This window comes from Sebastes umbrosus, chromosome 6, assembly GCF_015220745.1.
Source record: "Sebastes umbrosus isolate fSebUmb1 chromosome 6, fSebUmb1.pri, whole genome shotgun sequence".
NCBI lineage: Eukaryota > Metazoa > Chordata > Actinopteri > Perciformes > Sebastidae > Sebastes > Sebastes umbrosus.
The window spans coordinates 16,789,554-16,802,993 of record NC_051274.1 but is presented as its reverse complement, the minus strand read 5'-3'; the positions used below and the strand labels follow the sequence as shown (position 1 = coordinate 16,802,993).

The following is a 13,440-nucleotide window of genomic DNA, read 5'->3' as shown; positions in this document are numbered from 1 at the left end:
ACCGCCAGAACCTTTTGGCCCTTTAGCTTCTCTCTCATTTACGTGCCTCTGAATCGTCCAATCCCAACATCTCTCTGACTCGCAGCACATTCCCGCTGATTGTCCTGCTCATGTCGAGCATCCTGTTGACATCTTTTCAATGAAACCTATAGCAGGACCTCTGATGATCTGTTTTGTTCGTGAAGAGCTTGTTTGCTCTCATTAGACCTGTTAACAGAATGGGTGGCTGAGAGAGGCCATCATTAAAGCCTATTAGATGCACAGAGCGTGAGACGGCTTTTCCCTCATCAGTCACGCTGTATGTGAATACAGAGCTGCACTGTATTCAATGCATGCATTATCTTTGCCTCTTGCTCCTTATCACGTGCACCCCTTCCTCTCTGTCCACTTCTATCAACCCCCCCATCTCCTCTTTCTTTGTCCTGTGTTTACACTCCCATCCAGTCACATGTATTGTTATCTTGTTGTCCTGGCGCAGGACGTTGCTGAGTTACGTTTTTATGGTAAAGCAAATAAAAATGCAGAATTCCCCTCTGGGATCATTACCAGGCACCGTGCAGCAGCTATGAATCTCAATTGCGTTTTATTACACAGAATTCCTCTGTGTTTCATCATTAAATGCAAAGTAATCGCAAAAAAAACCCAAAACAGCAAACTGGCTTTTCTGGCTACGCTGCTCATTAATCTGTATTGTGTCCACCTAAGAAACAGCCAAGATAAGGTCTCAAAGCTGCTTAGACATGATGCTGAGGAGCAAGCAACTTAACCTTGTGCTGAACAGATGTTTATTTAAGAGCTTTAAGAGGAGGACCAGCAGACAATAAAGTAAACTTGTCACACTCACACTGGCCCTCCTGTGTAACTCACAGCGGCGATGATGACTGCGCTCTTAGTGCCCAGTTCCAGATAATACAAGGGAAAGGATGTCATCCTGTTATCAGGTTTGGTTTCAGGATGTTACTGTGTTGCTGACTCACCATGTCCCCTCCTCTGAAACGGCTCCTTCCAGCTGTGACTGCAACATCTTTGCAGTGTGCTGTACAATTTACTAGTTAAAGGTTTAAGGGAGGTAATTGACCTTAAGCACAGTGGAGTTCACTGTTCAAATCAATCTGATTGGTTCATAGCCGTGATATAAAACCACATACCACGGCTATGATGCCTAATTCCTTTGCACTTTCACTTTGCACTCAACGTCTGAGAGAAAAACATGAAATGTCTTGTCATGGTTGCTGAGCGACAGGGTCATGGGACGATCACTTCTGCCAACACGGAACAGGGTACAGATACAAAGTAGAAGTTAGCGAGCTAAAACCCACAAAAAAATGTCTAAGGCTAACTTGTTCGGAGGAGTGGATTGAGCAGTGCCCATCTCCAGAAAAAAATCCACCTGCTAAACGGCATGCAGTCAGGCCGAACAATGCCCCTTAGCTGTGATATAATCACAACATACCACGGCCTGTCGTGAGCTACTGCTTACATTAAATAGCTACCAAGTAGGCTAGGGGTTCAATAGCATTTAATCAGATCTGGATCCGATATTTAATACACTTATCAAATCTATATAGGTAACAAATCTATTTAGATAAATAAATAGATTCCGTAAGCAACAAAAGTCACAACTAACTTAAAGCTGCTATAATCAATATTCTTACATTAATTATGGATGAAGTAACTACAACAATGTGAAAGGAGTCGCATGCAGTGATGATAAGATGAACCCACAGATAATTAAATTATCACCACATTCTGCAGCTCCCCGTAGCTTTACGGAGCTTTTGGTTGGTTTTATGGCCTGCTCTCATCAGCACTGTCTCCAGCTGCAGCAGGCAGCTGTTTTCAGCTCTAAAAATCGCACAGCATGCCACATCCCCTGCACTAAACGGCAGACAAGACAAAGTTGGTGACTAGCTGGTGAACATAGTGGAGCATTTAACAGCTAAAGACACAGATGTTTTTCTCAGGTGTTGGTGGAGAGCTAAACAGAGCTAAATAAAAGAGAATGAATATTGGATTTACATTTATCAGGTGTCCAGAGACATGGTGACTCCAAATACAGCTTGTTTCCGTTGCCCCCAAGTGACCAGAAAAAAGTCCAAATATATGAAATGCACCTATATGGCTCCAGATATTCTTGCCTTTTCTTGTATCTCATTACATGCACTCTTTTCATACCAGCGAGCTGCGGTCACCCTGAGTAAAATGTAAACTAAAAAGTGCAGATGTGGTAATAAGGTCAGCAGCTCATAATCTGAGGTAGACCAGATGTAAAACAGAGTCCGACTGCCCTTTCCCTTAGACAAAATATTCCTTTTTCCACCAAGGAAATTCTGCCGAGCTAACATATCTAAAGGGAAAAAACGTAAAGGCCGAGTGAGCTCCTGTAATTCAAACTGAAGCTGAAAAAGAGAAAACATTCTCATATGGCTCATGTTGATTTTAACGTCAGCCATAGATTACCATGTGGGTGTGAGAATGACTCTCCAGAGAGGAAGTTAGGATGTTCAGTTGATTAAAATGACGGTCCTGATTCAACCAACCCAAACCAACATGTTAAGACACGTCAGTCTCCTCCGGGCCGCACCCTTCCACTTCTCAGACAAATTTGTGGCATCCCAGTAAATGGGAGGTAGAGAAACATCCTCTCTGCCCTCTGATATTTCCACCTCCTTGTCCAAGCCTGTTTATTTTGGAAGTGTGTCTCATGGAAAACCAAGAATAAGTCATGCTTTAGTGGAAAAAACCCAAAAGCACTACCAGTTATTTAGTGCTTTTTGGGGTTTCTCACACCTACAACATCTTCTGTTAAAACTGACACGTGATTATGATTTGTGATACAATGCATACTGTTGCTGCACCAAGGACCGGCTAGTTAACCCGTGGACTCAGGAAGCCGGGCCGGGGGGCCTCTAATCAGTAAATGAGGGGCTACAGATCGATGTGCCCTGCAGCCTGAAGAGACCCAGGCTGTGCTTTCAGTCAATAAAACAGTAATCTTTATGGAGCGTACATCAACCCTTCAAGGATACAGCTAAGGCAGCAGATCGAAATCTATTCCTCTTTAATGACATGCCTTTTTTAAATTCGGAGACTCCTCTGATCCGGGCTGTTGTGTTGCATGCATTGTGTTGATGTTGACATATGATACTGGCTCGCCCCTGTAGCACTTGCGTTATTGAGTTCCACTGTGCGCTAGAAACCGTCCAATAAGCTTTCTTTGTTTGTGAATTAAATGGAAGCCAAACGTCATTAGCCGCTGTCAGGTAGTTTGTCATAGAGATGGTGGATTAATCCACATGCCCCAGTGTAACCCTCCTTTCTTGTAAATGCCTCGGCATCGTCCCAAGCGGGGGTTATGGGGAGGCATTGAGAGAAATGAAACAATAAACACGGCACTGTGTAACCCCTGCTCAAGGGGTTGTTATCATGGATTTGATTCTGCAGCTTTGTTATTCTCAGAATTTGTTTCTCTATCACTCCGTACAGCCGGTCTTTATGTCCCACCCAGCCGGCCTGAATGGGGCGTATGTAGAAATATAAGATCTGCTGACTTGCACCCACCAGGTCTTGTGGATACGTGGTATGAATGGAACTTGCACAGTCAGGATATCTTGTTCCAGTGGAATAAGTCAACATGAATGTATTTCTCTGCAGTCTTGTGACCTGCACAAAAGGTTTCCTCCGCTTCCTTTTACATTCCCCGAGGAAAAAAAGGAGTGTAGATCGATGATGGCTGCTTTATCTCTGTGCTTTTGTTCTCTGATTGATTGTTTCCCGGTTGTCTGTGTAACTTTGCAAAACTGATTCACTGACCAGTTAGTAGTTTTTCTTCTTCTTTTATTTCAAAATACAGCTTTTGGCTCAACCTCCCCAATACCTTGATATGTGTGTCTAGTGAAGACATGAGAGATGGGAATCATGAATTATTTCTGTTTTAATTCTGCTTCCATTGTTGAGGTGCTTTCAGCTGTGGCTTTCAATTAATATTTAAATACAAGTGATCAAGTTTTCATTGCGGCTGTAAGCTGATCCTGAGTTTTCTCATGTTCATTCTTTGGTGACTTTGGTCTGCAGGTTGTTTTTCTGCTTGGATGTGCAGAGTTTTTGGGCAGAAGAAAGGGTCAGGATTTCCTTTTGACAAATGAGATCCTGACGGTGCAGTTTCGTTATTGGTCAGACCTCTTGTCTCTTTGGGACTAAGAATTAATGAAAAAGTTCTTACTTGAACATATATTAGCAAATTTATTTAGATTTGATTGTCGGTGTCGATGTTTTTCCGTATGTTTTCATGCATGAAAAGACCCCAAATGAACACTGTAGGTGGACTACTTGATTACTATAAGCAAATAATTTAAACAGCGTTTGTATAGGAATAATTCTGTCCCAAGCTGTTTGATCACTATAAGCGGTTGATCTCTGTATTATTGCTCTACCGTTTATATTGAAAATGAAAACAGAAGCAGCAGGTTAAACCACTGTTCATTTAACTTGAAAAGAATCATCATCACGTATCGTATCATATCGTTGTAAAAACGTATCATTACACCCCTACCCTCCACTCACTCCTCCCGTTCCAAGACTGCGGTAACGTGAACCGCCGAGTGCAAAACCATGATATCCCCGTTCGCCTCTCTCAGAGTCCATCCTTACCATAATAACACTACTTTAGGAGCAATGGAAGTCAGACGGCGGCTGGCGGTACCACGGTTTTGAACTCTGCTGCTCACATTACCGCAGTTTCACAAGCGTGTTGGAGAACTACGGTGGCCTTCAGGTAACGTAAAAACACGAAAGGCTCTCTCTAGAGCCAGTGTTTGGTTTGTCCATTTTGGGCTACTGTAGAAACATGGCGGACTCCGTGAAGAGGACCCGCTCCCTACGTAGATATGAAGGGCTCATTCTAAGTTAACGAAAACACAACGAATCTTAGTTTCAGGTGAATATTATATTACAATTACTTCTGATAGATCCCCTGAAATGCCACAAACTGGTCCTTTAAGTTGATTAAATGACTTGAAACACAACAGAACTAAGCTTGAAATGAGGGTTGTCATCACAGTAATGGCTCCTCTGTGGCATCACTTGTGTTTCCGTGTTGAAATTCATGATGTGAGTATTGTATCTTCAGGTTAAATGTTAATCGTATTTGCATATAGCAGATCATGATACTCCTATCCACCATCACTTACCCACATTGGTATTCAGTCCTCCAGTTTTGGGCACTTTCTCCTAAAATAACATTATGTTTCCTGAATGATTCTATCACTGTCAGCCTAATGAGGGCCATTAATATGAAATACGTTTTGTACTTTCACTTCCAAGTGGAGCAAAATCTGAAAGTTTGAAATTCTTTATGAGGCTCAGAATTATGACCCTAACTAGAAGACAACAACTTTTTTTTCGGCAGAGTCTGACATACTGATGTCATGGCCATCACTACATTGCATGTTGTTTAGTGACTAATCAAAGACTGGAAAGGCGTGATGGAACAGACATGAGAAAGGCTGCCTTTATACGCACTGCCAACACAAACAACGGCCAGTGCCAGTGTAGACGGCCGAGCCTGGAGGTGCTCCTCAGGGCTCAATAGCCGTAGTGTTTCTGCTGTGGGCTTTCGGATGCCACAGAGGCACAGCCGGTTTTGCCAGGGAAGGGCGGCGGAGCACAGCGTCAAGTAACTGGAGTCCTGGCTGGAGGAAACTCTGCTAAAGTGATTAGACAGCTGTGTGTGGAGAGGTGAGTGGAGGAATGTAAGCCATCCCAGTCTGAGTATTATAGGAATGTAGAGGTTTTTGCTCTGTTTCCTCCCTTTATCTGTTTCTCTTCAACGTTAATACACCATTGGCGTGGGCATATTATGCAGCAGAATGTGCTTCTATTGTATTGTTGTATATGCATCCATATAGTTGCTGAATCATTAATTCATTAAGACATCAGTTCAAAACTTTCCATGCAATTAACATGTCTGTTTGCCTACTAGAAACGTATTTATACTACAATCAGCTCATAACACTCTTTCACGCTCGACTGCTAATGAAATCTCGTGAGTGATTTGAATGATCGAGCAACACGACATCTTCAAGATCATCAGCTGTTTATCTGATCACTCACGCAGTCAGCAATGAATGGAATCTGATTGAAACAGCAATTATTGTCATTGTAAAAACCCTCCAGTCAATTTACCCAGTTCAATGATGTCATTTAGCTCACGGCTCCAGATTGATTGCATTGCCAGGCAGATGCACAGATGCACACGCATGCACTTGCAAACACACACACACACACACACACGCACAGATAATTATTTTCGGAACATGTCTGGTTTATATCGAGGGATAGATTTTTTATTTCTTTTTATTCTCTGGGATTATGCTGATGGATGGCTCCTGCCTGGAAATCAGTCATGAATCAGGACAGCAGAGAGACGTGATTTTGAAAGTGTTACACAAATTGGGAGTCTGTTCAATGATTGATTGGTCACCATGGTGCTATTAGGTAGAGAGGCTGGTACTTTAAAATGATTGAAAATTGATGGAGACATCTGACTTTATTGTAGTAGTTTTCAGTTGTGGAAGACGTACTCCGAACCTTTTACTTAAGTAAAAGTAGTGTAGAAGAGAGTAGAAATACTCTGTTGCAAGTAAAAGTACTGTATTCAAAATCTTACTTGAGTAAAAGTACAAAAGTTTTAGCACCAAAATATACTTAAAGTATCATTATTATGCAGAATGGCCCACGTCAGAATAATATATATTATATTGTTGGATTATTATTATTGATGCATTACTGCATACATCACATTCATATTGCAGCTGGTCATGGTGTGGCAAATTTTAAATACTTAACTGATGGGCAGCTTAATCTACAATAATATATCATAATTTATTCGTTGATTTAGATTATTAATACAAAATATAAATCTGTAAAGTAACCACAGCTGTCAGATAAATGTAGTGCAGTGAAAAGTACAATATTTCCTTCTGAAATGTGGTGGAGTAGTGGAAAATGGAAAGTTAAGTACTGTACAAGTACCTCAAAATTGTCCTTAAGTACAGTACTTGAGTGAATGTACTTAGTTACATAACTTCACTGGTAGTTTTTTATTTTAAAATGTGCACATGTTCAGTGATAAAAAAAAAAATGCATTGCACGCTACATTTGCGTTCTTACAATATTTATTTGCATTAAAAGAACAGGAAATAAAATATTTTGAAAACCAAATATACAGTCATTTTTTTAGGTAATCTTTACGATTGGGAATGAAGAAGCTGATGATCATCTTTGCTGTGCATGTAAACCACAGGAATTTCTCTCTGTGGCTTGAGACAGGTGTGAGTGTGTCACTGCCTCAAATAGATTATTGCACCACCAACCCCCCTACATGTCTCCGCCAACATCTCCCAACCAGAAAAAGCTGGTCTTTTTACACCCCGGTGTCTTTGAATAACCCGGCCACCCTCCCGACTTGCAACCATGACAAACACGCCTGACCTCTGTGGTCCTCGATGACATCACAGCCGCATGTCAGCCCCCAGGCCTGGTGTACATCTTCAAGGCAGAGTATAAAGTTTCATTTCTAACCAGTGGGTGGCACTGTCACTCTGAGAGCCCATTGTGGACTGGGACTCATCATGTCAGAGCTCTGTCAGGTCGGTCTTGGCTGCGGTATCACGCTCCTGTATATCCATCATGACCACCTTGGGTATTTATACCCGCTGTGGCTTTTGTCACATCTACAGTCAGGGCTGCTCTGAGCACTAACCGCCCGAGATACCGGTCTCGCACTGTTTATCATCTGACCTCAAAATCTCACAATGTCATCGAAAAAGCGCTGCACATCGATCTGCCACAAAGGAGCAGATAATGAGATGAAATCAGCAGGGTATTCAGCGGCCGTTCCTTCGTGTTGATGTGCATTCTTCCTCTTGTTCTTCGCAGCATTGTTCGTCTCCCTCGCAGAGTGTTTACCAGAGTGTGTCACCTCACATGGGTCTATTTTTAGCAGGGGAGAATAGTGCTGTAGTGTGTTTCTGTGCCGGGGTGGGGCTACGGCGAAGAGCTTCAGAGAAACATGGTATCTGGTAATGGAGTGAACTGAAAGGGAAATATTGTAAATGGACAAACAGGGCCCGCTTCTAATAATGGTAACAGTACACAATAGACCTCCATCTGCCTCTTATAGAGAGAGAGAGATATGAGGAGTCCTGTATAATTTACCATGGTTCCATGAAATGTATTTTTCTATACAGAAAGGAGTAAACAAACATGTGGTTGAGTTTTGCTCGGTTCACATCGTAAAGGGTGTCATTTTATTCATGCGTTTTCTCTGTCTGCCCACTCAGTCAATTTGAGGATGGCAGAGAAATGCCCGGGACAAGTCGCTAGATGCCCACATTCCTACTTTTGGGCAATTTAGAGTCTCCACCCCACCTGACTTGCATATGTCTTTTGGAATGTGAGAGCAAAACCCAGAGGAAACCCACACAAACACTGAGAGAACAAGCAAAAACTCCACCCAGACAAGACCGAGGAACAAACCTGGATCCTTCTCGCTGTGTGTGAGCTACCCAGGTGCCATTTTAATGCTGTCTGTTGGTAGGGCTGGGGGTCTTTTGAACTTTAGTGCATACTAGTATGAATACGTTGCCTGGGATTCAATACAAACATAAAACTGATACTTTTGAGGAATAAAAATGTGTTTAAAAAAACATTTTTTGGACAGTGACTTCTTGGCCAGCTGTCCTGTTGTTACACTAACCCGAGCTAACAATCTTCTGGCTATAGCCTCCTATTAATAGTTTAATAGTCAATAAGAAGGCAAATAAGCCTATTTCCTAAAATGTCAAACTATTCCTTTAGAGAATACGTTAACAAGTCTTCAGTCCTGACCTGTGGGTTACCTCTTAAAAGTGAAGCCAATGTGGAAGTGCCTTAAACTTGCATTCTTTCTAATAGCCAGCAGGGGGCGACTCCTCTGGTTGCAACAAGAAGTCTGATTGTATAGAAGTCAATGAGAAAATGAACCTACTTCTCACTTGATTTATTCCCTCAGTAAACATTGTAAACATGAGTTTATGGTCTCAATCGCTAGTTTCAAGTCTTCGTCAAGATGATAATGATGTTCATTTAGTAAATTATGGTCCCATTTAGAGTCAAATAGACCATAAAGTAGGGTATGCTTTAGGGCGTGGCTACCTTGTGATTGACAGGTCACTACCATGACGTTGTCTGGTCTGAGTGTTGTCTGTGTTTTCATCTTACAACTCTAGGCTTCAAAATGGCCATCCACAAACCAATGGGTGACGTCACGGTGACTACGTCCACTTCTTATATGCAGTCTATGGTCCTGATCTGAGATTCAATACCCACTCCTAGTGGTGGGGACAGGATACATGTGGGCTGCGAGCACTTGTAAAAAAAACATTTAGTTGTTTTGATGCCACAAAACTAATCTCAGAAGACATCTCCCGCTGTTCAGCTTTCAGTTTCCATGTGTCTCTGGACAAACAGATTGTTTCCATCCAGATTGGAATGACTAAGCGATGTATGAAGAGGAGAAAAGAGAAAAGCCTCTCAGACATCATTTGCCACTGATGATCTTTGATCATTCCCACAGGATCCCACGGGCAACACATCTGCTCCGGCTTTGCCGCCAGGATGTGATGAGCAGAGGCAGCATATCCTTTAATTACTCTCATTTCAGCTCTATTTATACATCTGCTGCCAGATCCTTCTAATGCACAAAAATTCTTTGTTCCTGAGAATTCATAGGGAAAATGTGTTTCTCTTTTCCTCTGACACAAAGTCCTCTGTGTTCACAAAGCGTTCCCGGGCCACTACATCTCATTTAGTATGCTGTTGTATCAAACTATGACATCAGCCCGTCTTAATTGTTTCCAGACCAGGCGAGGGGCTGACTTTTCATTTTATTTTCCGTTTCTTAGCGCAGGTCTCAGTCGCTCGGCGTCCAGCAAAAGCAGATAATGAGAAAACGGCGCATGATGTCATGTAGACGGAGCACGCAGCGCCAAAGTCTTGTGACCAAGTTTCCAGGAAGCTATCACTTTCCCCTTGTCGTTTCCTCTGCTCTGTCTTTTTTCACTCTCTTTGGGAATGGGAAAATCCAAGTTTTTCTGGTCTTCTGATAATATTCAGGTAGTACATGTGTGGGAATGCACCTGATAAAGGCGTCTGTGTGTATCTAACCCGCGGGTGCCTCTTTGGCCTTGTCTCAAGTGTAATGTATCCAACTTTCTTTACACTAAAACAAGAAGGAAGAGGAAAAGAAGGAAGGGAGGCCAGTGGAGCTGAAGGGGGGGGGGATGATAAAGTAGGAGCTGAAATGCAGAGAGACCATATGTATTGAGTTGAAGAAATGGCGTTTTATGAGCGGAGAGTGGGCCTCTGCTTGGAATTCTCAATGACATCATGCTGGAGCAGAGCCGTGCAGCCAGGACTCTGGAGATGGAGTGGGCCTTCACCAGACGGGACGACTAGACTGGATCGTAACACTAGAGGAGGAGGAGGAGAGGCAGGCAGACAGAGAGAATTATACAAGTATCCTGAAGTTTGTGCAAACTTTTACAGCTCAGCTTCACCTGAAATTAATCTAATTAGATCATTTCAGCGCCTGTCTGCTCGACGCTTAAACTGATGCGGCCCTTGAGCCTCATGCTGAAACAATCATGACAGGCTTGGGGGTTATAAGCATCACGCGCTTTGCTTTCAAAATGAGGCCATGATATTACTTCATATCTCATTACCAAACAAATAAAGTCTAGTTAGCCTCTCCCTGTGGTCCGCCCGCAAAACAAAGCCTGCACCGAGGCTATTATCTAATATCACGCACACATTTCAACATCTAAATGTCTGCCTCCATCTGCGCCTCCTGGGTGAGAACAAAATGATGCAAGTTGTATTAAAGGGATGTCCTAAAGGGGGTTTTGCTTCCCTTTTTTTGTTTGTTTTGTTTACTGGCACTCAGGAATAAATTGGTGAGAGTGGTGAGATTGTGTGATAGGTGAGATCTGTAAGTTGAGTCGAGTATCTGCAGCTCCACGAGGCATTAGCAGCTGTAGTCACCACCAGGGCCAAGGTCTCAAACTGAAATAGATCACTTACTGTCTGTCTGCCTTTCTGCACACAATCATTCTGCCTGACTCACACATTGTAAAGTAAGTCTGTGCATAAATCCCCGCTGCGATCCATAACACATGTTAAGATATGCACACTTTTTTCCTTTTTAGCTTCGTCTCTCGCTCTGCATCTTCCGTTTGAAGTTCTCAGATGAAAACAGTCTAGAGAAGGGGATCGTTTTAGGGGTGCAGACCTGTAATTAGAGGGCATCAACATCTCCCTCCAGAGACTGCTGTGTGTGTGTGTGTGTCGGGATGATTGGTGTCCCTGTAAACTGGCTCCATGTGGGAGCCATTCTCCTCTGTTTCCTGTGCCTGTTGTCATTAGGTAGAAAATACCTTTGACTTGGGGGCTGTTTACCCCAACCCCCCTTCTCTCAGAGGGGTGATTAGTCACTGGCCTGTCTCAACACCGCTGTGAAGTCAAGAGACGAGGCACCGTTCGTTTGGGGACGGAAGTCCTGGCGAGCTTTGCAATGATGCTGCAGTATGGGTGGTAATTTAAGCAGTAGGACGACGTATCCTTTCAATTAAACAATGCTGATTTAAAGGAGTTTGAAACAGAAGGGGCTGCTTTCTGCAGCAGAAAGACACCGAATCCTCTCTGGTTCTTTTCTTAGTGCACATCATAACAGTCACTTCTCAACCCTGAAAGGCTCTATTAATAGAGGTGCTCTCTTTTATTGGCCATCTCCACCCACTAAGTCCTTTTTTCTTTCGTGCAACAAAAGGTACCTCTGACATTCAAACACTCCCCAACCCCTGTTTCCTCCGACATTATCTTCTGTCTTTATCCTCATACTTTGTCCTTTTACCTGTTTCTCCATTCCACTACTTATCTACTATACCTTTTTATGCACCTAACTGGATCAAGCTGTCATTCACTCCCCCTCCCTCCCTCCCTACTCTCTGTGCTTTTAGCGCCTTGCTTTATCTCTCATTCCCAACCCTCGCTGTCTGGAGCTCTCCTTTTTCACATTCTCCGATAACACGCCTGAAAAATCTTCTATTCCACGTTTCGCTCCAGGGTCGTTCGTGTGTCCCTTTTTCTTTGCATGATTAGTGTTGTGCAGGAGGTGTTTCATCCCCTTCTCTCTGTTTCTACCCAGCTACAGAGCCTCCACGCTCACACACCCCCTTACCCGGCAACCCGCCCCCTTCCATACTGCTCAGGACCTGGCAAAAAAAAACACACTCCCCTGTCTCCCAGCCTCCGCCCCCCGTATACTCCTACCAGCCCGGCACACAGAGGATAGGGAGGAAGAAAGAGAAAAAGGAAAGAGCTCCATTTGTCTGTCAGAGATTACAGACTGCCACTTAGCACTGACCATGTACGCCTACCATCCATAGGGAGCTGCTTTCACAGGGCAAAGACATGGGGACGCCTGCAAGAAGTAGGCAGCTAGAAGCTACGGCAGATGGCAGTTTTGAGATGTGTCTGTCTGTCAGAGGCAGTAATGGGGACTGCTGAGGGGGACTGTTAATGTTTGGATTACATCGTTTTGTGAGTGCCGGCCAGCATGTGGTGTTTGCAGTGTAATTCAGAGAAGACCCAGTCGCTGCTGGAGCTGGAGCTGAATGGCTGGTAAGAGTAATAGGAGAGTGTGAAATGTGTGTGTGTGTCATTAAAATGAGGTTACACCAGGCTGCTATAGTGCTCATAAGGCTTTTGTTTAATGCACAGCAGTGAGACAGTGTGTGTGTGTGTTTATGAAAAAAGAGCTGCTGAATTAACCTGCTTCTTTTGTGCTCTCACATCATCCACGCTAGAAGATGATGACAGGAGGAATGTGAAGCTTCAAGGCGAAGTCACGAAGATCCTGAATTTTAAAGTGGGGTCTGCGATTTCAATTGTGACTCCCTCACAGTGGAAAACAGATCATGTCCCCTTCTCTGAGTCACCGTATGCGTGTGTTTAGTCTTACTGTACAGAATCCCCCCCCCCCCTCTGCTCGGCTGAAGGGCATTCCTGTGGTGTGTCGCGGCCCTCCCACTCGCTGGCCCTGACTGTGTGTGCTTTCTCATAGCTGGTTCTTCTTCAAGGGCAGGTGTTGAGTGTAGTGATAATTATTCATCAGTGACTGATAATGACAGTGACTCTGTTGTTGTTGTTGTTTTATGAGTCTTGACAGGAGGGAGGAGGAGGATTCAGACAGAATGAGGCCCGGCAGTTAACAGGGGAATAGTATTGATTGCTGATTGCTCACAAGTATGTGGAGGATGGCATCAACAAAACATCAAACCACTCATCACACACATCGCAGCGGAGTGTGTTTTAATTTGCCACATCTGTGCTGTGCTAATA

General features: G+C 43.5%; 1 protein-coding gene across 10 annotated transcripts in view; it reads left to right on the top strand.

Moving 5' to 3' along the window:
- Window positions 1-13,440, top strand: part of LOC119489521 (IQ motif and SEC7 domain-containing protein 1-like) — a 102,274-nt gene that overhangs the window by 67,506 nt on the left and 21,328 nt on the right. The window contains exon 1 of one of the 10 annotated variants that reach the window (XM_037772051.1): window positions 12,398-12,720. The exons of 7 other annotated variants lie outside the window; for them this stretch is intronic. In XM_037772051.1, the coding sequence (XP_037627979.1) occupies window positions 12,656-12,720 (65 nt within the window). In that variant the 5' untranslated portion in view covers window positions 12,398-12,655. Of the gene's footprint in view, window positions 1-12,397; window positions 12,721-13,440 lie in introns of those variants that run through there. 2 more of the 10 variants (XM_037772052.1, XM_037772054.1) reach the window with 2 other exon arrangements.